At 36.0% G+C, this 25,393-nt stretch overlaps 2 protein-coding genes and 1 non-coding gene across 3 annotated transcripts; all 3 read left to right on the forward strand.

The window, feature by feature from the left end:
• The first annotated feature begins 432 nt into the window (after positions 1-432).
• On the forward strand, positions 433-7,006 carry LOC140755373 (uncharacterized). Its single transcript, XM_073090567.1, has 6 exons — positions 433-544; positions 1,566-1,916; positions 4,162-4,620; positions 4,972-5,205; positions 6,582-6,592; positions 6,977-7,006. Exons 1-6 carry the CDS (start codon positions 502-504, stop codon positions 7,004-7,006), a joined length of 1,128 nt encoding a protein of 375 aa, XP_072946668.1. The 5' UTR covers positions 433-501.
• Positions 7,007-14,622: 7,616 nt separating this feature from the next.
• LOC140755374 (uncharacterized) lies at positions 14,623-15,889 on the forward strand. The gene has a single exon (XM_073090569.1). The coding sequence runs from the start codon at positions 14,623-14,625 to the stop codon at positions 15,781-15,783; it is 1,161 nt and encodes a 386-aa protein (XP_072946670.1). The 3' UTR covers positions 15,784-15,889.
• A 312-nt stretch (positions 15,890-16,201) lies between these two features.
• Positions 16,202-16,273, forward strand: TRNAE-UUC (transfer RNA glutamic acid (anticodon UUC)). The gene has a single exon. It is a non-coding gene; the product is annotated as a tRNA-Glu (tRNA).
• The last annotated feature ends 9,120 nt before the right edge of the window (positions 16,274-25,393 follow it).

Genomic DNA, 25,393 nt, shown 5'->3' on the forward strand with positions numbered 1-25,393 from the left:
TATTATAAAAATTGACCAAACCATAGAGGACCACCACATTCAAATTAAATTGTAATAAGTACGCACGCACAACTTCGAAAAATTTGAGGTTTTGGAGAAAATACCGTAGTAATTCTTTAACTTAAGTACATAGATTAGTAAAGATTACTCATTCCTAACAAGAAAATGTACCCAGTTTTGAGAATTGAAATAGTTGGGTAAAAAAGTTTTGCCACGTCTCCGTGCTAAAATGTCCCTAAAATATTTAAAATAATTATTTATTTGTTATGTAAATTACGCAGTGTTAGTTATTTAATCGTAAATTTTCTCTAAAAATGTTTTTATTTGTCAAGAATTCAAAAAAGAACTTACTAATAAGCCGTTTGTGGCTTCATTCAATTTCAAGGCGGCGAAGTATCTTTACTAATCTATGCTTAAGTATTATATTTTCATATTTTTAGTTTAGAACTCGCTGGGCAATTCGCTGGCTTCGGGAAATCTACAATAGCTGCCTTGAATACCATGGTCCAGTCGTTAAACAGCGTGCCAGCTGATGTTATTCAAAGTATGAATCTTCCTAATTTTCGTTGATGAGGAGCAAATCTTCAAAAGTTACTCAGTGACGTGGGTGCAACATGGGGTCATGTTGTACTTTTTTCTTTTTTTTATAACATAGGAGTAGCAGACGAGCATACAGTCCACCTGATGGTAAGTCGCTACAGCCGCCCGTGGACATCTGTAATCCACCTCAGATAGGATTAGAAATTCCTACCTGAGGTCGGCCACAGATGCGCGCTACCCTTGAGGACTAAGCTGGAACGCCTCGGTAAAGTCTGTCTCCCTTACCACACCCTTCAAACCGGAACACAGCAGCGCCTAACACTGCTGTTATTAGGTAGAAATAGGTGCCGCCGGAGTCGAACCACAAAGGGTTCTACCACCTTCAAACTTACCGCACGAGAAACCCCCGGCTAGCGTCCTTATTCGTTGAGAACTCCGAGTTCTCCAAAGGCACGCAACAGGAGTTCTTTAAGCACGTGCCGTCCGGCGTCGCCCAGCTGAGCATGACGCTCGCCACACCGTCTGGTGTGTACGACAGTTTGCGAACACACATACAGTCCGTCCTAGAGTCGCTGTTCAGGCGATTCGAGCTCCCACTCTTGCCATCCGCAACCCCAGAAACCCCCTTTAGTTGTGTAGTTAGTATTTCGTTGATTTTCTCGCCTATCTCGCCACTGGCATCAGCGACAAAAACACCTAAAAAGTTCAACCATTTTTTTAATAACATAGGGTCAGCAGACGGCATGCAGTCCACCTGATGATAAGTAGCTACTGCCGCCCATGGACATTTGTAATCAACCCCAGATAGGATTAGATATTCCTACCTGAAGTCTACCACAAATGCGCTGCTACCCCTGAAAACTAAGCTGGAACGCCTCAGTAAAGTATGTCTCCCTTACCCTTCAAATCAGAACACAGTAGCGCTTAACCTAGCGTTAATAGGCAAAAATAGGTGTGGCGGTTGTGCCGCCGGAAATTGAACCACAAGGCTTCACCTTCTAATTTTATTCACTCTACTTTTACAGGCCAATCCTCCGTCGGAAAGTTCTTAATGTTAGACCGAGACTCACTAGGCGCTGAAATAGCCAGCCTTATGGCCGACGTAGATACGCTCTACCAACCTGACGAGGGCCGGAGAGTCATTAAATTAATTGAAGATTTAAGCGAATTTCCAAATACCCCAAAGACACCGAAAGAAATAGTTCATGAGATGATGGATGCTGTGATCTTAGCGCCCTTCAAACGGATGTACGGGACAACGAAAGAGAAGCTGATAGTGAAACAACTGGATGAGCTGGTGATTAGGCTGTTCTTCAGCGGGTACCCCGTGCCGAGAAGACGGTACTCGGGGAAACAGACCACGGAACAGACACGAAGTTAGTGTTGATTTACTAGATCATACTAGAACGTAAAGAGGCTAGAACCAGAGTAACGTAAGGTAAAGTCACCTATTTCCGCGGTATTTTCACCAAAACTAGAAAGAGCGTCAGATATTAAGCATTTGCTACGGCTTAATAAGGAATTAGATAATTTTATCGGAAGCTTTATTATATATACTCTTGAAATAGAATATGCATTTTACGATTAAATATTGATTTAAATATGTATTTTATATAAATATGAACCAAGTCAGAAAACCCTAATTCCGATGTAAAAATCCTTATTCCGATGTATTTGGTTCCTAATTCCGAGTGTACAAAATAAGGGAGTGAAAGAGATAGAACGACTGCTACATGGTGTATAAAAATAAATGTTAGTTATTGAATTACGTTTCAATTTCGATTTAATTTTTTTTTATTAGTAAAAGAGTAGCTTTATCAAAAGTGTTCTTAGCTATGATTAAAGGGAAGCTGCCAAAATAAAACTTTTTTACAGTATAGTTTCTTGACTGGTTAATTTTACTATATCATGTATTTTTTTAAACAGCAGTCAATTCGTGTATCTACAATACAATTTTGGACATTCTTCATTGTGTACATTATACTAGCGTTTATTATAGTACACCAGAAATAATAATAATATGGAATATCGTCATGACATTTGTAGAATTATTTCGTTTCGAGTAATTTACTCAAATGAAATCGTCGTAAAATGTTCTAGTTCTTATTTAAATATATATTTAAATCGTATAACAATGTTAATTCTTCATTAATTAGGATTAAGCTAATTACTGATAAAAACAATAGAAATAGTTCTTAAAAACTGATGAAAACTTTAAACACCCTGTATAGTATTTTGCGGTTATGCCGCGGATTAATATGCCCATATAACCCAATTCCGATTTATATACATCGGAATAGCGTTTCGTAACTAAAAATCACGTTTCCAAATTCCGATTATTAAATAATAAAATATTTTTACACAATTTAGAGGCAGAAAGATGCATTTTTGAAATATGTACATAATAATATACAATACTTGTTCAATATTACATCGATATCTGGATGAATTTCATTTTCTCTCCTTAGTTGTCCCATAGAAGAAATTAGGAAAGTACATAGATAGGTCATCTTTGATATTATATAATTAGGTAACGCAGTGCAATGCAGTACCTCGGAAAATGATTTCGATATTAATTGAGTATTAAACTTGTCAAATTCAAAGCAAGACGTGCTTATTCATAAAAACAACTGCAAAAATTGATATTAAAAACAAGTCTATGAGATTGCTATTCCGTGGTATACCTCGGTTTAAGGGACAGGCCAAAATATTTGGCACCTAATGCCGCTGTATTTTTAAACTTATTTTACTCTTATCTGTTAAGAAATAAGCACAATATGTAAATGTTATCGATTCCATATATAATCAATATAATGTTTTCATCGAAACACTATCACACACGTGCAAATTTATTGAAAAAATCACTATTTGAGAAATCGTGACATTCACGTGCAAAAGGCCCAAAATGTATGAAGCATACGTTTGATGAAGGCACTAATGCAAAACTATGCGATTATTTAAAAAACCATACACATAATACTATTATGATAGCCATATGACAATAGAGTGATAAATTATCTATTAAATAACATAGCTTTCAGTAAAAATGAGTTGGTAAATAGTTTATAAAAGTCGTTTTTGTAAATACCACGGAATTTGGTGCCAATTTCAGAACCCCTCGGCATTAGGTGACTTTACCTTATCTGTATTTTCGTAATTTAAAAATGTTGCACATCTTTACTTTTCTCTATATTGTAAATCATGTTTTTTGTAGTTAGGTTATTCTGGTTCTAACAGCCTCAATTATGCTCTAAGCGTAATCACGCAGATGTTTATTTTTGAATGAAAAGCACATTTGCATTTGAAGGTGGTGGTAGAACCCTTTGTGGTTCGACTCCGGCGGCACCACCGCCACACCTATTTCTGCCTAATAACAGCAGTGTTAGGCGCTACTGTGTTCCGTTTTGAAGGGTGTGGCAAGGGAGACAGACTTTTCCGAGGCGTTTCAGCTTAGTCCTCAGTGGTAGCTGCGCATCCATGGCCGACCTCAGATAGGAATATCTTATCCTATCTAGGGTTGATTACAGATGTCCGTGGGCGGTAGTAGTCAGTTACCATCGGGTTGACTGCATGCTCATCTGCTACACCTATATTATATAAAAAAAAATCTAAATGTTTCAGAAAAAAAGAATATAACAACATGGAACCAACGGACTAAAAAAATAAAGACACTACCCACACCACTGACGAAATTAACAACAACCAAATTAACAACAATACCAAACAAGTACGCAGCATTTAGTAAGAACGAGACCATAAAGAAAGCTTTCAAGTACAGACTCAATAGATACAGAATGAAACGTGACCCGAACCGCTGGAGGCAGTGGAGAAGCAAGCACACGACAACAACAACAACGACAGAGAAGCCGACGAGGGTCACGAGGAAGGTGAAGAGCAAATATGTCATTAAGAGATATGTTTTGAAGAAAATGAAGAAACGTAAAGTCAAAATTTTTCAAAATGAAACAGGAACTTTTGAGCTTGTTGATTTCGAAGATGATTTAGACGGAGTTGAAAAAACGCCAATAAAGGAGAAATATTTCCAAAAAACTTTAAATAAAAATGGTGTTTCCACTAAAGGTAGTTACCGTTTAAATAGAACTAAATATTTCTTTAAAACAACTCCAAAAAATATCGCTTTAGTTACAAAAGATAGAAGCAATAATTTAGTCCTCTTTCTCTTCACAAAAGATGAAAATAATCAATTCGTTAAAAAGGTAAAAGAAATAGGTAAGAACAACAAAGATTTAAGATATGGAAAGACAAAAAAACCAAGTAATAGATACGTAAAGAATACTGTAAGTATAAAGGACCAAATTTGGAAAAATAATGAAAAACGTAGAAGATATTCAGATATATCGAGACGATTTACAATATTGCAACGAAATAATGTAGACAAAAATCAAGAATTACGTACATTTTTCCCAAAAGAGGACAATATAGTTGAAGACTCTTCAGTAACTGACGAAGAAAAACTGAAAGCTAATTTAGACGATGCTTTATTTCATGAGAAGCCGATTAGAAATTCTGATTTTCGGAATTTTGGGAGACGGAAAATAGAGTCGAGTTATAGTGATGATGAGACTGTTCTTAAATCGAGGATTTATAAAGTTTTTGGGTACGAAGACGATTTTGCTGAAGCGTTGAGACAAGGAAAGAATAGACGTCAGTTTGTATAGAAATTAAATTGAATAAAAATTCATTAAAACTTTTATTTAACTTTTGTATTTAAGTGTATCATATTGTGTTATTTTAATTTATGTTTAGTTTATAATATTAATAATAATCATTTATTTCAGAATTAGATTCCATATTATATAAAATTACAATCAATTACAAATGTCACCAAATTTATTTAACATTACTTTTATATCATTGCATGCCGATATTGCCCAAATGTGCAGAACATTGTCAAAATATACCATTATAGTGTACCATATTTGATGCAATAAATGAATAAATAAATAAAAAAGCCTGTTAAAAATGAATGGTATTGAACTTCGATCTACAATTGTTGATCGAAGGTATTGTATTAATAATATTATTATTAATTATTTTAGTACATCTTATTATAGCATTCATGTATTTACATGCATTCTGAAAATTTTAACCGTCTACGTATTATGGTTCAATTAATAAGCGAAAAATGCGGAAACATAGCGTTTTCTTGTATGGTAACCCCCTTTTATTTTCAAGCTTTTAATTTTTCGTATTTGTTGTTATAGCGGCCAATATTATACATACTGTGCACAGAGCTGTGACAGATGGACTGACAGCGCAGGCTTGGTAACAGAGTTTGAAGGTAGTAGAACCATTTGTGGTTCGACTTCGACGGCACCACCGCCACACCTATTTTAGCCTAATAACAGCAGAGTTAGACGCTGCTGTGTTCTGGTTTGAAGGGTATGGTAAGCGAGATATACTTTTACGAGGCGTTCCAGCTTAGTCCTCAGGAGTAGCGGCGCATCTGTGGCCGACGTGGCCGTGTATTCGGGTAGGAATATCTAATCCTATCTGGTGTTGATTACAAATGTCCATGGGCGGCAGTAGCCACTTACCATCAGGTGGAATGCATGTTCGTGTTACTACACTTTAAAAAAAAGTTTCGTTTTTACTTTTTGGACACGGAAACTTAAAAAGCTACTAGTCATTTGGAGAACCTGTTAACTGATCTCATTACCACACCCTTCAAACCAAAACAACAGTACTTAACACTTTTATTGCGCACAAAGTGCACAAATAAAAGTTTATAAAAAGCCTTACTAAACCGCGCTCTTAACAGTAACTACCGCTATTCTCAACTTGTATGAAAATTCCTAACATTTTCAACGTAAAAACCCAAAAAACTATTTGTATACACTTCCATTCATAAGCTCTTCAAAGATACCGTACTTAGAAGCACTTTCACAACAAAATATTTATATTTTCGCACGAAACGAATACAATAATAATGGGGCAACCACGCGATTGCTTCCGTTGTGGTATAAAAGGATTCCGTGAATAGCGTATTCAACATTATTGTTAATAATGATTTTGCGCAGGACAACGATTTGTGAGTGAATGGGTGTGATCGAGATGATAGCTAATGTTTTCTTCTAAACACTTCTATTTTATATAATATTAAAGTAGCAGACGAGCATGCAGTCCACTTGTAAGTGGCTACTGCCGCCCATGGACATCTGTAATAAACCACAGGTAAGATTAGATTCCTACCTAAGGTAGGCCACCGCCGCTACCCCTGAGGACAAAGTTGGAATCCCTTGGAAAAGTATCCCCTTACCACACTTCAAACCAGAACACAGCAGCGCTTAATAATGTTGTTATGAGACAGAAATAGGTGTGACGATAGTGCCGCCGAAGTCCAATCATAAAGGGTTCTACCACTTTCAAAGGATTCTGTGAATAGTGTATTTAATAATATAATGATTTTGTCCAGGACAACGATATAGTAAGAGAATGGGTGTGATCGAGTTGATAACTACTTTTATCTTCTAGACACTTCTTTTTACACGCTTTATTTTAGCTTCACTTTTTGTAAAAAAAAACTTGTATGTTTGTCAGTGAGTAACTCCGTTTTTTAGTAGAAAGAGATCAACATACATTCTTATCTTACTCTGCATGTATGAAAGAATGAAATACAATACCGAAAGGTTTTTAGTTGATTTTATCATAAAAGCGTGTTTTTTAGTTTTTTGAACTATATTTATTGTATAATATAAGAGTAGCAGCGAGTAGTAGTGAGCATGCAGTCCGCTTGATGATAAGTGGCTATTGCCGCCCTTGGACATCTATAATCAACCCCAGGTAAGACTAGATTCCTACCTGAGGTCGGCCACAGATATGCCGCTACCCCTGAGGACTAAGCTGGAACGCCTCGAATAAGTATGTCTTCAAACTGAAACACAGCAGCGCTACACTACTGTTATTCGGCAGAAAAAGTTGTGGCAATGGTGCCTCCGGAGACGAAACACAAAGGGTTCAAATATCGGGTCGATAGAAAAAATATATTTATAAGTGATCTTACCTGAAAAAGCAAAGTAGATACTTACTTAATATCAATTTACATTTAAGCGTTTTATGTTAATATAACTGCAATTTCTATATTTACTAATTACTTGTTTATAACTAAGTTTTACCGGCAGCTTCGCTCGCAGTCAGAAGTTTTTATCTATTCCTCGGGAACAGTACTTTTTTGGTATAAAAGGTTGCCTTTTTTTTGTTTATGAGGGGGAAACCTTCAAAAGGTACCTGACGACGTGGGAGCGACGCAGGGTTATGTGGGATTTTTACCGCCCTAAACCCCCCCGGTGGCCGTCCTCGGCGCTTGGTGGAGAACTCAGGGATCTCCGATGGAACACAACCGGAGTCCTCCGAGCGCGATGCCCCAATCGGGCTCTTCCCTGGGGGAGCAGTTTACGCTCCTCTCACACACCTAGTGTTTACAACGGTATGCGGCCACACACACCGCCGTCCTTCCCGGGGTTACTTGCTGGACGGTTCGAGCTGCCACTCTTGCCGCCCGCGACCCCGAAAGCCCCCTTTTAGTCGCCTCATACGACAGGCAGAGTATACCGTAGCCCTATATATATAGCCGTATTCTAGTCCCGAGACTACAGGGACAAAAAAGGTTGCCTATGTCCTTCTTTGAACCCCTAACAATTTGTTGTCAATCGGTTATGTAGTTAAGACGTGAAAGTGTAGCAAATAAACAAACTGACATTCGCATTTATAATACAATGTGACTATTTGTACAGGTACTGGACTAATAAATTATATTTATTCGTACATTTATTCAATTTTTTTTTTCTTTAAACAATGTGACAAATTCAATTTTTTTTTATTCAATTGGTTAGGTTAGGTTAGGTTTTTTTTTATTATTATTATTATTTTTTTTAAATTGATTTCGAACGGGCTGATGGCGATCGACGTCATTTTTTGATGTTAAGAGCTTAGTTTCTAAAATCGATCGGTAGAGCCGTTTAAAAGTTATTAAAAAAAAAAAAAAATTCAAAAAAAATATTTTTGTAGTTTTTTTGAGATTTCTCAAAATCTACCGGTTCGAATCGGATAATAATAAATTGTTTGTCCAGTACCCGTATTAATAATTATAAATTATTCGTACGGTAACCGTATTAATAATTATAAATTGTTCGTACAGTACCTGTATTAATAGACTCAGCCTTTATAATATTAGTTAGGATTCCTCTAAAGTCTATGAACTTTTCATACGTTCTTTGGTAAACCATACTTTACTTACTTTACTTCTGTAAACCTAAAACCATTTCCCAGTACCAAAGCCTATTGATTTTCTATATTAGCAACATTGCCTTTCGAGTAGTAAGTTTACGAATACACTACACAACTTTAAAAACAGTATATTGAGAGACATTGTTCTCCATACCAATATATAACCAAAATTTTAGATAATTTCGATTAAGATTTATTGTTTTGACATTTTTTTTGAAATTTATGATAAATAAATAGTTTTCAAAAAGTAGGTATGCGAAGTCTACCAAGACGCACTTTGCCAGCGCTGCCTAATCCTCATTCTGAGAGGAGACCCGTGCCCAGCAGTGGGACTGTAATAGGTTGATGATAATGATGAAATGACAAGTATATATGGGCGGCGAGACATTTTATAATATATAATATTAATATTTATCATGTTAATTTTGATTGTCAATGTGGAATTAATATTTAGATTAAAATATGGACGACTTCCGGTAGTACTTCAACACACTTTGTTAGTCATACCAAATAAATTATATGAATTATAATAATATTAAATATTTATTCTCGTATTTTTAAAACAATATTTTAACTATAATGTTATTTTATTAATAGTTAAATTTATTGTGAATCACGTCACTTGTTATAACAAAACAAGTAATGTGAGAGGGTAGTTCTTACGCTGTTTGTCACTCGAGTAGTATTTAAGTCCACGCGCTGGTAGAGCGTGATTCATTCGCATTTAATCAGTCGTGTAAGCCGTTACTCTGCCCGAATTGTTAATAAAAGTGAATAAAAGTGATTCTCATATTAAAGTCGTTTCGTTCAGTTTATTAATAAAGCGCGGTAGTGGGTTATCGCCGACATATACATAGATCTCATTTAAACTTTTGTCCATCGATAAAACTATTACAATGTATAAGTATAGTCCGCGTAAAACTGCTAGTCCGCTCTGAATATAGAAATAAATCTCGTCGCCACAGCAAATTGTATGACTACACCTGCTCGCAACTTCAGAGCGGACTAGCAGTTTGGTGTGGACTATAATATTGTACACATGACTTTCCAGTGACAGTTAAAACTTAAAGCTAACAATTCGTAGTAGAACCAGTCAGCCATATTGATTTTCTGTATTAGCAACACTTCCTTGGCGTTCCCGGTTTGCAGAAATCCGGACAAACATACTGTTTACTTTTGCTATTTTTAGAATTTGCTACTCTCATAGGGCTGAGAATAATATATTTATGATTAGTATACTTCCTTACTTGGTTATGACAGAATAATTATTAAAGAAACAGTGACAGGCTAGTGGTTGAAATGAGACCTCTCTATCAAGGGTTTTAAGGGTTATCTCAGGGACACATCTGATTTTTCAAAAGAAAACATAGTGAGGAAACCTGCAAACATTCTTAAAGGTATGATAACTCTATCTTTTCGCACTTGGCCAACGCGATGGATTATGGCCTAACTAGTATTTGCCCGCGGCTTCGCCCGCGTTAATAAATATAACATACTAACATACATAAAACTGAAACTTCGTACCTTCAACTTTGCTAAAGATCATCACTTAATCAAATGCATAGTTTACGATTCAATCCTTACTAATATCGATTAAAATAATCGATGTTTTGGGTCCAAAAGATCGATTCTCCGATTAATCGATATTAGATCGCCATCTCTAATACCCGTGGGATTTCCGGGATTATCCTATCTCTATTCTCGGGACCCAGACTATCTTTGTACAAAATTTCATTAAAATCGGTTCAGTGGTTTAGGCGTGACGAAGAGACAACCAGAAAGACAGACAGACAGACAGAGTTACTTTCAGATTTATAATATTAGTAAGGATCTGTCACATTCTTCACATACATCAGACCTATGGTCCAGTAATGGGACCGTAATGGGTGGATGTCGATAAATATAATAATAAAATCATACATTTTCATTTTTGCTAGCCCAGAGAATCAGAATATGACGGCATAAGACCTACCACCTATTTCCACCTAATAACAGCAGTGTTATGCGCTGCTGTGTTCCGGTTTGAAGGGTGTGGTAAGGGAGACAGACTTTTCCGAGGCGTTTCAGCTTAGTCCTCAGGGGTAGCGGCGCATCTGTGAGCGACCTCAAGTAGGAATTTCTAATCCTATCTGGGGTTGATTACAGATGTCCATGGGCGGCAGTAGCCACTTACCATCAGGTGGACTGCATGCTCGTCTGCTACTCTTATATTATAAAATAATAATAATAATAAGAGTCTGTTAAAATCTGTCAAGCCGTTTGGACTGAAGGGCCAAAGAATGAGACATACATACATATCTACATGCGCTCGCAAAACATTAGCTTTCATCAGGTAAAACTCTTTTTTAGTGCTGTTCATATTTCTCCAATAATAAATATACAGTTATGAGCTTCGATCACAAATAAGAACTAGATACACAATCCCATACAAAAATAAACTTCAAAAGTGGCGTCAAACGTGTTTATAAAATTCTAAGCGACAGAATCTAAAATTAATGCAAAATCAACCTTATCACTATTATTTAAAGGTGTTAAAAACTGCTTACCAAAAGCAATAAATTTTTACGACATAAGCTAGCTGTCATAAGCTATCACTTTGACAGGTTTGTGCACCCAAATGTCTATTTGGGTGCTCTTTTCGTCGCGCCGTTCTTTTGTCGCTGATTGTGTATCTAGTTCTTATTAGTGATCGAAGGTTATGAGTTATATAAATACCAAATAGATATAAATACTTCTGCTGATTACTGTTAACCCTATATAATTGTGCGAAAGTTACTCTTTGTCTATGAAATTAGAAGATAGACTTCTTAGAAGCTTCCTCGTTAAAATAGAGATCTGTTTGTTAAATGACTCAAAATCGCTAGAACTGGTCATAGACCTTTGAAGGTGATAGAACCCTTTGTGGTTCGACTCCGGGACCACCGCCACTCATATTTCTGTTATAATAGCAGTGTTAAACGTGTGGTAAGGAATATACAGGGTATTTTTTTCAAATAGGCCTTCAGGGCCAAATCCGAAACTATAAGGATTAACGAAAAATGCTGAAAGGAGTTACGAGGCCGATTTTGATAAAAACTAAAACTGTATCATTAGTTTTTTAAAATATCTTTTTCCTTAGCCGGGAATCGAACGAGTTCATTTAAAAAAAATATACCCTCTGTATTATTCCACTTCGTGTCGTTCGTTTATAAGGATCAAATTCTGGAAAGTAATGTTATGTGGCAAATTAAGGAAAAAGGAAAATTTTGAAGAAAATACATATTTTTTCATATATCGGCATACTAATTCTTAAGGATTATACACAACATATAACTTATGTATAATTCTTTAGGACTATACAAAAGTTATAACATTGAAGAATTAGTTGATTAACCAACAAATTCTTCGATGTTTTAGCCATGACACACGGCTTAGTATGAGGAAGTAATAGGTTGGCAACTAAGTTCCCGCCGTTTTTAAGATTCACTTTATAATAAAAATAGATAATTGATTAATTAGTATATTATTGTTTTCTGTTGTTTATAACTTCGTTTTAACGTTGAAAATTATTTTCAATATCTTTGTAATGTAATCACTCGAATTTGACTCGAAAAAGTCATTCTCGCAAATTGTCAACTTTACATCAGTATTAAGCGAAACTCTGCGCTTATAGCTAGTTTAAAATTTATTATAATGGTCCTAAAATAACCTTAACTAAGTCGAACATAAAAATATAAATTCTTGGAGAACAAAACATCCGTCTTCGAATGATTTAAAACATTTGGTCAAAAAAAATGTTAATACGCGAAATGCTTAAGTTAATGATTGGCGGAAACTTAAATGCCAAATAAATACAAAAAAAATATGCATTTTCTTAAAATTGAGGCTTTTTCTTTAGTTTGTCATTTATCATTACTTCCCAGAATTTGATCCTTATAAGCAACACTATCAGATAGTGGAACAATATAGGGGGTGTATTTTTTTTCAAAATGAACCCGTTCGATTCCCGGCTAGTGAAAAAGATATTTTAAAATAGTAATGATGCAGTTGTAGTTTTTATCAAAATCGGGCTCGTAACTCCTTCCAGCATTTTTCGCTAATCCTTATAGTTTCGAATTTGCCCCTGAAGGCCCGTTTGAAAAATTCACCCTGTATACTTATCTGAAGGCTTCCAACTTAATTCGTAGTGGTAGCAAGCTAGCAACGCATCTGTGGCCAACCTCGGGTAGAAGTCTAATCTTATGTGAGATTAATTACTGATGTTCATTGGCGGTAGTAGCCACTGACCATCAGGTGGTCTGCATGTCCGTTTCATCACAACCCATTACTGACCCACTGCTGAGCACGGGTCTCCTCTCATAATGAGAAGGATGAGGCCATAGTCCACCGCGCTGGCCAAGTGCGTATTGGTAGACTTCGCATACCTTTGAGATTTTTTCTTTATAAATCTCTCAGGTATGCAGGTTTCCTCACGATGTTTTCCTTCACCGTTTAGCAAATGATAAATAATTTCTAATACGCACATAACTTTGAAAAATCAGAGGTGCGTGCCTGGGATTTGAACCTCGGACCCCTCGATCGAGAGGCACTAGGCTATCACTTACCATGTCCGTTTACTACTTCAATATTATAAAAAACTAGCTGTCCCGGCAAACTTTTTACCGCCTCAAAATCTATTTATCAAATATATTTCATATAAAATATAGCCTATGTTACTCGTGGATAATGTAGCTTACGAATGGTGAAAGAATTTTTAAAATCGGTCCAGTAGTTTTTGAGCCTATTCATTACAACCAAACAAACAAACAAAGTTTTCCTCTTTATGATATTATATATTATTATAAGTGTAGATAAACCTTACAAAGGGCATTTTAAGACCTTCGCAAGTTATTAGTAATAGACTAAGCAACTATTTAATATTTACTTAACACCTTTTTTTCTACCAACGTTCAAAATTAATTTAAAAATCAGGCAAAATTATTGCTTTTAAATATGTACACGTATATATTGATATATACTGAGCCAGCTTACGGAGTTTTAATTTGCATCTCAAATGGAGTTCCCAATTTGATTAAGATTAGGCTATTTTATTTATTAAAGTTCTAAATCAAGCCTTGTAAACTGTGAAAACTTATGCCAAATATAGAAGACGAATGCTATAAATATTACTGACTGTTACCTACATAATTTATTTTACAAGTCATTTGAAGATACGCAGACGAAAATCAATAAATTGAGAACTCGATGGTGTTATCCCAAGCGTGGGTAGAACACAGGCCGGTTTGAAGTAGGAAGTGAAATGGCTACAGATTTTCATATAAATGTCATTTCAGTCTATACATCTATACATATAAATAAAATTGGAGTGTCTGTTTTTAATATTGAAATACTCGCTTTTTGCACATGCATATGAATGATACATTTTCTTGTTAGGAGTGAGTAATCTTTACTTATCTATGACTCCTAACAAGAAGATGTACCCAGTTTTGAGAATTGAAATAGTTGCGTAAAAAAGTTTTGCCACGTCTCCGTGCTGAAATGCCCCTTAAATATTTGAAATAATTATTTATTTATAACGTAAATTACGCAGTATTAGTTATTCATTCGTAAATTTTCTCTAAAAATGTTTTTATTTGTCAAGATTAAAAAAAAAGAACTTACTAATAAGCCGTTTGTGGCTTCATTCAATTTCAAGGCGGCGAAGTATCTTTACTAATCAAGGTTAAAAGTTATTAATTTTTATGTCAATAATAAATTCGGGTGTTGTATGAGCTCGGTGACGGACGCAAACACAGCGCTTCCGAATATTCATATTTCGTATTCGCGATTTGCGCGGCGATCGCCGCTGCACGTAAAATGGCTATGAGATCTGAACAACTCATAGCCAATGAGGTGTTGGCGTTTATACAACACGCCATCGACACCATGGATGAAGTCAGCATCATCCAAATCTGTAAGAACAACTTTACACGCGAGGAGATCGGCAGTGCTAAGATCCTCCTGTTTGAGTCGCTAGGGATGAGCGACCGGATGCCTTCCCGCAGGAAGGACGAAAAGGGAGAAAAGGGACTCCAGGACATCATCAATCTCCTGAAGGTGACTGACCCTGATGACCTGCCTGCTTTTGTGGCGAAGAACATCCACAAGCTGCCGCCCGTCACGTTCGACCATGTGGATGTAACCAGGCTGTTGAAGGACATCACAGCACTGAAGACAAGCCTGGCGGAAGTAGTATTGAAGCTAGAAGCCTCGCAAGACACCATCAGCGACCTACGGGCTGAAGTTGCTATATTACGTAATACTGTGGCAGTAAGTAGGTCGCCAGAGGTTACTAACATCAACACGCGTCGTGGGGCATGTAACACCTCGTCAGCAAGTTTCGAGTCTGCGAAACTTGACACGACCCCGACCGCTGCGCCCGCATGTGGTGACACGTGCGTCAACCGCCCCGCACCTCCCCCCGCCGAGGTGTCGCCGTGCGTCGTCATGTCCACGCCTCAACGTGACTACGCCGCAGCTGCCTCCCGCCAGCTACCCAGGAAGCGGAAGACAACGAGGCCAGAGAGGGAAAGCGGGAAACCCCGCATCGAACCCCCTCGCAGTGCGGTGTCCAACGATGTGGCAGACAAGGATGGCTTTATTAAAGTCGAGCGGAAGAGGAAGAAGCCTCCTTGTCGTAACCAATGTGGCACAGCACCGACAGGAGCGGATCATGTACTGCGTCCTGCTGTTCCCGTAACGCTCGTGTATGTCTCGCGGCTTCACTACAACACGAAGCCGTCTGACGTAGTGGAGTACTTGGCGATCAACACCAATTCCCGACTGGTGGTCGAGAAGTTGGAGGCGCGTAACGCAGTGAACTTTAGTTCATTTGTTGTACGCGTCCCAACCGAGCAATTGTCGACCTTCCTGAAGGAGGAGCTGTGGCCGAAGGGAGTTGTGTTCCGGAAATTCCGTGGACGGAGAGGACCCCCGGCAGTCACCAGACCCGCGTCTCACGTCGCCGCAAATAAGTGATTTAGTTATAAGTATATATTAATATGTATGTTAGTCTGTAAGGTATATATGATGTGGACCTCTGTATTCAATTATACTTTTGTATCTTTGTTTATATTGTCTGAAATAAATGGTTATTATTATTATTATTAATAAAGTTACGATCTTAATTATTTTCCACTTATTTTTGACAATGTAGCAACTTATGATCGCCACCGCCAGTGGCGCCCCTGCCACACCACAGAAAAGTTTCTCGGGCCAAACATAGATGGTGCTCTACTTTCATAGTGTGAAAGTACAAAATATTGTGCAACATTATAATATAAGAAGGCATACGTTATTAAAGTTATTTAAAAAATAATAAAACATTTTTATTTTATTGTACAAAATTGACTGAAGAGAGTCATAACAATACATGTTTTTGAATCACAATAACATGTCCTGTATGGTCTAGTGGCTAGGATACCTGGCTTTCACCCAGGAGGCTCGGGTTCGATTCCCGGTACAGGAATTAGCGTTTACAATGTAAACTTTTTCTAAATTTATTTAATGTTTTTCTAATACTTTTATTTTTAGAAGAGAGACATAAATCTCGTCAAACATTTTAATCCTATAGTTTTATATTGTAATATAATTATTATATTATAAAATTCCTTTTTGCTTTTTACTTTTATAATTAGTTTAAATCTATAAAATTCTCGTGTCACAATGTTAGTTACCGTACTCCTCCGAAACGGCTTTACCGATTTTCACCAAATTCTATATGCATATTCAGTAGGTCTGAGAATCGGCTACTATCTATTTTTCATACCCCTAAGTGATAAGGGTTGTTCACCCTTAACATTTTTTTTATTTATATGGCAACACAACGTTTGCCGGGTCAACTAGTAAACTATAATATTATTGTTGTTAATTTCCAATTCGTAAATGATTCTATTAATTTAACGCTATCTTCCGGCGCTGAATATTTATTAAGTTACTGGTTGATAAGGACAATGGGACAAAATTATTAAAATCCTGCATTGTCATCGGTTCTTGATAATTCAAATTTTGAATTAATTTAACCGTTTTAAGTGAGTAAAAACGAGTTCAAACACACACACACGCGCGCGCGCACACACACGCACACACACACATTATGCGTGGTATCTAACTTAATAATAATTTATTTATTTTATTTATTTATTTATTTAAGGATCATACACAAAATTACAAAATACAACAGTTCTTACAGATCTAAGTCTTAAAGTTAGTCTTTTTGTAATTTTAGTTACGTATGAACACAACATGCGTAGCAATTAAAGGTGCATTAACAAGAATCTTACTAAAAAATAGGAAATTGATGTTTATAGATAATAAATATATATAAATGTTATGCATTATTAAATGGAAATATGTACTATAACAATGAGTATATGGCATGAATAACATATATAATAAATATGATATTTATGGTGGCGATGCACTTATGATATACATGTATATAATTGTGATTTAAAAAAAAAATGTTAGTGTTTGTACATATTATAAATATTATGATATTACTTTACATACGTGCTTAGATTTTATAATAATTTGGGTTCAAAACCCTATAGATTTTATTTTTAAACACTGCAAGTTTATCGTGAAAGATGTCTAAGGTGTCGTCCTTGCTTAAAAACTCTTGTAGCAATTTACACAGTCTAGGAATGAGAGAATTACGTCCTAAGTTAGTTTTGTATATTCTATGGGTAAGTATAGGTCTTGGATACCGTGGTAAATTATTTGGAACAGCGAGTGAGAAGTGATGTAGTAGGTTAGAATTGTCGAGGATGCTATTTAATTGCTTAAACAAAAATGTCAGGTCATGCATTTTGCGTCTGTCCGACAGCATCATAAGATTAAAATTTTGGAGACGATTGCTGTACGGTTCTCGTTTATTTGATCCGTGGAAATAGAAAGAAGTAAAGCGCCTTTGTATAGACTCAATGCGGTCCTTATGAATTTGGTAGGTAGGGTTCCAAATAACAGAGCAGTATTCGAGTTTACTTCTAACGAGAGTAGTAAATAGTAGCTTTCTGGTGTTTATGTTCTTAAATTCCTTGGAGTTCCTGAATAAGAAGCCTAACATACTTCGAGCAGATTTACATATGTTTTCGACATGATTGATAAAATTTAATTTGGAGTCAAATGTTACGCCTAAATCACGTATAGTCTGTTGTTGTTGGAGTTTAACACCATTTATTTGGTATGCCATATCAAATGATTTAAGGTTTCTAGTGAATTTAATAAATGAGCACTTATCAGGATTAAGGAGCATTCCATTATTACTGCACCAGTCCGATAATCTATTAACGTCGTCTTGGAGAGCTTTGGCATCCTTTTCAGATTTTATTTGTTTTGCGATCTTAAGGTCATCAGCAAATATAAAGTACTTAGAGTTACGCATGCAGTTAGTAACATCATTGAGAAAAATGTTGAAAAGGAGGGGTCCTAGAATAGATCCCTGTGGGACTCCTGATGTAGCATAGTACGGCGATGACATGTAGCCCTTGACTACCACCTGTGATGATCTACTCTCTAGGAGGATAGCCATGACAGCAACGATCCTCCAAATCCAAAATTTGAAAGCTTCTTTATAAGTAGTGAGTGATTGACCTTATCAAATGCTTTAGAAAAGTCTGTATATACAGTATCAACCTGAATGCCCGAGTCGACGGAACTGGAGACGAACGTAAAGAAGTTAGCTAGGTTAGTCACAGTAGATCTGGAAACCATGAAACCATGTTGTTCCTCTGATATAGCTTGTTGCACGTGTCGGAGGAAAAGAGGGTGTAAAAGGGATTCAAACATTTTAGGCAAAATGGATATTATTGAGATAGGCCGATAATTGGATATATTATTACAGCCACCTTTTTTATAAATTGGTACAATTCTTGCTCTCTTCCATAAATCTGGAAAGATTCCGGCTTGAAGAGATTTGTTGTAAATGATGCAAACTGGTAATGAGAGAGGCTCGGCACATTTGGCTATGAATACCGCAGGTAAGTTATCTGGACCAGCGCCTTTCCGTGTGTCAAGTCTTTTTAGTTTTTTAAAGACTTCAAACTGTGTAAAATGTACTGTGCACAGAGAGCCACGTCCAATTGACTGAATTGTATCCTTATAGGGTGGACAGTGCGTATCGGTATAATCATACGGTTAGTTTGTTATTTTTGGTCAATTTTAAAATGCGTAAAATAATAAGAACAAATACTGACCTATTTTTAGTCAATCTATCTTTCTTTCTTATACAATTTCTGTATAACTTTAAAAGATTTGTCATAAATTTTATTATGATTGAAATTGTTTTATTTGCATTTTTGTACATCATCATCAACCCATTACTGTCCCACTGCTGGGCACGGGATGAGAGATTTATAAAAAAATCTCAAATGTATGTGAAGTCTACCAATACGCACTTGGCCAGCGCGGTGGACTATATCCTAATCCTTCTCATTCTGAGAGAAGACGCGTACCCAGCAGTGGGACAATAATAGCACAGTATAAGGATCTATTTGTACTGTGGTAATAGGCTGTCGGTGATGTCTCATGCAAGCATGTGTAGGTTTTAGATACTCTTTTAAACAATGTCAATTAGCTTTTATAGAGATCGAAATAAAAACACACATTGTAAAATTTGTATTACAATTTTGTGCTCATTTTGTGAATTATGATATTCCGGGTCAATATTACACTTTTTTAAATTGTAATTACTAGTTATACGGTTAGAGAGATACAGCTATATCTTCCGTCTCTTTCTTTTGCTTACGTAATTTAGGCGTGCACTTGACACATGGAATAACGTCACTTGATAGTAACTACTAAGTACGTAGTCGATAAAATGTCGCATTCGTAGGATATTTATAGGATACCGTAATTTATAAATAAGTTTAAACAATTCTATTATTGTGTTAATGCACGAAATCATTGCGCGGTTGGTGGGCTATTTGATGTAGAAAGAAATAACTATGACTATAATGACTAAATATAATAAGGCCTTATATTTTGAAATTTGATTTATGATATTTTAAAATATGCCTTTAAGAGATTATCTTTAAGTATAACTCAAAATGGAAGTGGCGTCGAATCATTATTTTGCTTGCGTTTTCAAATTACAGAATATTCACAAATCCAAACTCGTTTATTTTTATTTTATCTATATTTTTGTCTCTCTTTAGTTAGAGTTTCCTCTATGCATGCAAAAAATAAATAAGCACATACATCTCATTTTCTTTAACTTAATTTCATTGTTACAATTTGAGAAATGATAAAAAAACAAATAGACAAAAAATATTGGTTACTTTTCGTTGTGTTGCTTTTTATATTCAATCTTTACGTAAATATTGAAAAATAAATGTTTGAAACTACACACAGGTGTAGCTGTTGACCTAATCTTATATTCTCTAATATAATTGTTATTTTATTATTTTAAATTGAAGGAATTTCAATGTCCCTTCTGGGTAGTAACAAAGGTATTTACTTAGGACCAATAGAAGAGGATACTTTCCATTTCTTTAACTTTACCTACGTTTCAAGTAAAATGTACCATTTTTCTATCCTTGTGGGAACAGTAAGGCGAGTTATATAATTTATAACCATTATACCATCTTTAGAAGTCATTAGATTTCTTACAAAAGGAAAAGAGATTATCTTAAGACGTAAGCTTAGACCGTTTTACACTTGAAGAACCAAAATTAAAGGATTTTGCGTTATTTTTTTGGATTTACGCGTAACCTGAGTGCTAATGATTTACTACCATTTCCTTTGTTAGACTGTTTACCGTCTAGCCTTTTATAATGTGTCTCCAACACATTCTTAACAACAACTAAAGAGCTTTATTAAAATAATTTGATTGATAATTTTCTTTTGTTTACACTTTACTCCTTGTTTATGTACGGAGATACGTATTATTATTCGCTGTATTATACTGAAGTCTTTCCTACAAGTTGCAATGCTTGCAATTTTGCATATCACGGGACATACAAGAGTAGAAATATCTGATATTCCTGCTGTTCGATCTACTAGTAAATAACGAACAGCCTTTGTGTCTCACAATCAAGTAACTTATTAATTTTGTATAAAGACAAATAAAAACATGTTAGCATAAGGTTAAAATCAAAATCACATCCATGAGACAGGAAATGCAAAATGCATTTGTCTTTTGTTGTTCACTATAAGCGCCAGCGTGGTGGAACATACCAAATCGGAGAGCTTACGGTATTCTTAAGAGCTCCCAGGGGAACTCTAGACCCAAAATCCATTTGCAAACGTCCCTTTATATTTGTAAAGTTGTAGCGTAACAATAGTATTATTTATTGTAAGTGTGAAGGCAATTAGACATCTTGTACCACAGAATTATGCTGTCACTATCTTCATCTGATGACGACCCTTTATCCTACGAGCTTTTGCCCGCGGCTTCGCTCGCGTTTATAAGTAATATTTTCATCCCCTATTTTTTCCCCTTGGGGGTAGAATTGATCAAAATCCTTTCTTAGCAGATGCCTACGTCATAACACCTACCTGCATGCCAAATTTCAGCCCGATCCGTCCAGTGGTTGGGGCTGTGCGTTGATAGATCACTATGTCAGTCAGTCACCTTTGAGTTATATATATTTAGATTGAGCACAATTCAGTAATAGTTTTCTACACTAGACAAGTGAATTTATAGTAGCAGTGATCTTGTAGGTAAAATTCTTAATTGGAATGTTCCGAGGTTCAAAACCACGCACGCACATGTGATTTTTCAAAAGTTATGAACGTATTAGAAATTTATTATAACTTGGTTAAATGGCGAAGAATAATATCGTCAGGAAACCTAAGAGCCCTTAAAACAAAGTTCTCAAGGATGTGTGAATTCTACCAATTTACACTTGGACAATGTGATGGACTGTGGTAGGTATCATCATCATCATCAACCCATTGCTGTCACACTGCTGGGCACGGGTCTCCTCTCAGAGTGAGGATTAGGCCATAGTCCACCGCGCTGACCAAGTGCGAATTGGTAGACTTCACATACCTTCGAAATATCTTTTTTTTTAATATCTCAGGTATGCAGGTTTCCTCACGATGTTTTCCTTCACCGTTTAGCAAGTGATAATTAATTTCTAATACGCACATAACTTTGAAAAATCAGAGGCCTGGGATTTGAACCTCGGACCCCTCGATCGAGAGGCCGAGTTTCTAAACCACTAGGCTATCATTGCCTTTGTGGTAGGTATAATTCCATATTGAGCCAGGATGAAGAAAATAAAAGAGATATCCTGATAAACGACGGTATACAACAGTAATTACTGGTTTCAACACAAAAATTTCATATTACAAAACTGTGGTCAATTTTTTCATGGGGTTCAAATATATCCTGATCTTTGAAAAAATAGCAGGTACTGTGACCGCTGTCGTCCATTGAGGGCGCAGATAAATAATAGAGCAACTTGATACCCCAGAGAGAAGTAAGTATGATTAATTTTATCCCAAACACAATGCTTCGTAATAGCTATTTCCCACATCGCAGGTTATCAAACAATGTAAGGTTGAATCTTTGTCAGGTAAAACTGAAAGTGAAGCCTAGTTAGAGCGAAGGTTAGCGAAGTAAAAATCGTCAGGTGTAAAAAACCTTATAATGCAATTTTGACCTGTTTTTCTTTTGACTTTTTTTTTAATATAGGAGTAGCAGACGAGCATGCAGTCCACCTGATGGTAAGTAGCTACTGCCATGGACATCTGTAATCAACCCCAGATAGGATTAGATATTTCTACCTGAGGCCGGCCACAAATGCGCCGCTACCCCTGAGGATTAAGCTGGAACGCCACGGAATAGTCTGTCTCCCTTACCACACCCTTCAAACCGGAACACAGCAGCACCTAACACTGCTGTTATTAGGTAGAAATAGGTGTGGCGGTGGTGCCGCCGGAGTCGAACCACAAAGGGTTCTACCTTCGTTTCATATAGTAATTTCCCTTTTTACCGTATTTTAACCGACTGCGAAGGGTATAGCTTTTTGAGCGTATGTATGTATGGAAATATGTATATCTCATTATTTGTCATGCACCACAGGCCAAATAACTTTTCGGATTTTAACATATTGGTGTCATTGTATTAGTACTCACACTGCTGTTATTATTTCTACCTTATAACAGCAGTGTTAGGCGCTGCTGTGTTCCGTTTTGAAGGGTTTGGTAAGGGAGACATACTTTTCCGAGGCGTTCCAGCTTAGTCCTCAGGGGTAGCGGCGCATCTGTGGCCGATCTCAGGTAGGAATAAAAAGTCTAAATTGTGGGAATAACCATAGGCTAAATTTTAAAACAGTCAAGTTGTTGTTTTTAAAATAAATGGTACCTACTTTATATTCTTCTTCTTCCCTACATCATTTTTAATTCTTTACCAGATAATAATCCATTTTTGAACATTAATTTACCGATAAATTGTTTATATGATTATTACAAGTGTTTATCGTCTCAGTCATCTAATTCTTTTAAACTATTTAAAGCAAGTCTTTATACCAAAAGCATAGATTAGTAAAGATTACTCACTCCTATCAAGAAAATGTAACCAGTTTTGAGAATTGAAATAGTTGCGTAAAAAAGTTCCGCCACGTCTCCGTGCTAAAATGTCCCCAAAATATTTGAAATAATTATTTATTTATTATGTAAATTACCAGTATTGGTTATTTATTCGTAAATTTTCTCTAAAAATGTTTTTGTTTGTCAAGAATTCAAAAAAGAACTTAAGTACTAATAAGCCGTTTGTGTCTTCATTCAATTTCAAGGCGGCGAAGTATCTTTACTAATCTATGACCAAAAGACTCTTCAGCATTCTAATCCTCGCTTTGTCTTACAAAATACTTAGTCTATTCACACGTAATTAACGAAGAGACACTGATGCTAATTTATCATAAGTACATAGTAAACATCCAATACATAGGAATTTAATACATATTCAGATGAAATATATTTTACTTTTGTTCTTAAACATATAATACTTTTTTATATGGAAGCTTATGTTTAAGTAGTCACGTACGCCGGAAATGACATTACTAAATTTATTTTATATACACCGTACATACATATAAATCTAGTACATACAGAGAATACAAATTTAACCACCATCCTTCTTAATTCTAATCGCTCAATTTATATTTAAACATTCTGTACATTGGTTTTAAATGATCCTAAATTCTTTCGATGAATCCGCTTAAAATCAGCTGCAATCGCGACCTTCAAAATAACAATACCATGCGACAATAAAAAGAGTGGTTTGAAGATCGCGTGCAGAAATATAAATAAACATAACGAATCAACGCAACGCATAGCAACGGCACTTAGACAGGTTTCCAGAAATCCAAGATGGCCGAAACCATGCCCGCCAAAATCAGCTGACAACAACGTGAGAGAATTCGATTTTTTAAACCTTTGAGACCTTTACCACTGTTACAGGACTACAAATACCCTTTGTTGGCACCAATAGACGATATTTCGGACAAAAGTTATTATTTAAAAGCGTTTTATTGTGTTTTACAATTGTTGGTTAAACGCCCAACGCCGGTTTTGGCGGGAATCAGCTGAGGCCGCGAAACACGTCAGACAGGTTCCTCTACCACGTTGTGGGTTGCTTGCGAAACTAAAAAATAATGTATATATTTATTAAAATCGAATTTTTACTACAAAAATCGTTTGAATAACTTTAAAATAAGCTATTATGACTACTTTTTATTGCATTTATTTTTTTCGATTTTTCATCTTTTTTGACATTTAAACGTTATTATTTTTAATCTGTGATCGAAATACTATGTTATTTTACAAAAATAAACAATTACATACAGCCAATATATTAAAATTATACATATTTTAAGCGTAAATACGAAAGTATTTAAGATAAATGGCGAACGATTTTACGGTGCTCCGACATCGTGGTAGGGGGGCGCCTCACTCGACAAAATCAGCTGACGAGTCGCTGTTTTTTCAACGGAGGAGCTTTTTTTTTCGTCATTATTACACAGCAACAGGTTCTGGTCGCTTTTATGCCGCCGCATTCCTTTATTTTGGCCCGTTTTCTGAGAACAGGAGTAGAAAAGCGCTTTGGTTTCGGTACGAGGATTTTTTAGACGACCTTTGGGTTCTTGGGGCGTGCAGGTAGGTCTAAAAGGCGTTTACAATACAAAATGGATGTTTAGCTGTTTCCCGGTCATTTCTAAAGCGGATCGCACTTGACGTGAACTTGAAAAGGCAAAGATTTTAATAACATAATTCCTTTTACGACAAAATGTAAATTCCTAAGCAAATATTCCGTAATTTCTTTTTTGAGTGCGTAACTTAAATATTTGACTTCCGAAGTACTACTGTCGTGCCTATTTCTGTCTGCCTTGCAGAAATGACTGTATAAGTTCTAGTATGAAGGGTGTGGCTAGACAGGTTAAATAGCTTTTTTATTAAAATGGCGGGTTTTTTTCTAAGACGGTTCAATCCAGACATTCGCCTACGCATTACCACACCTATTTCTGCTATAACAACAGTGTATCGCTGCTGTGTTCCTTTGAATGTATTGTAATAACTCTTTCGAGATTTTAATTAATTCTTATTAATAGTTTTTTTTTTATATAATATAGGTGTAGCA

The sequence above is a fragment of the Epargyreus clarus genome, unplaced genomic scaffold, assembly GCF_041222505.1.
Source record: "Epargyreus clarus isolate Ecla_fem2 unplaced genomic scaffold, WU_Ecla_fem_2.2 ptg000033l, whole genome shotgun sequence".
Classification (NCBI taxonomy): domain Eukaryota; kingdom Metazoa; phylum Arthropoda; class Insecta; order Lepidoptera; family Hesperiidae; genus Epargyreus; species Epargyreus clarus.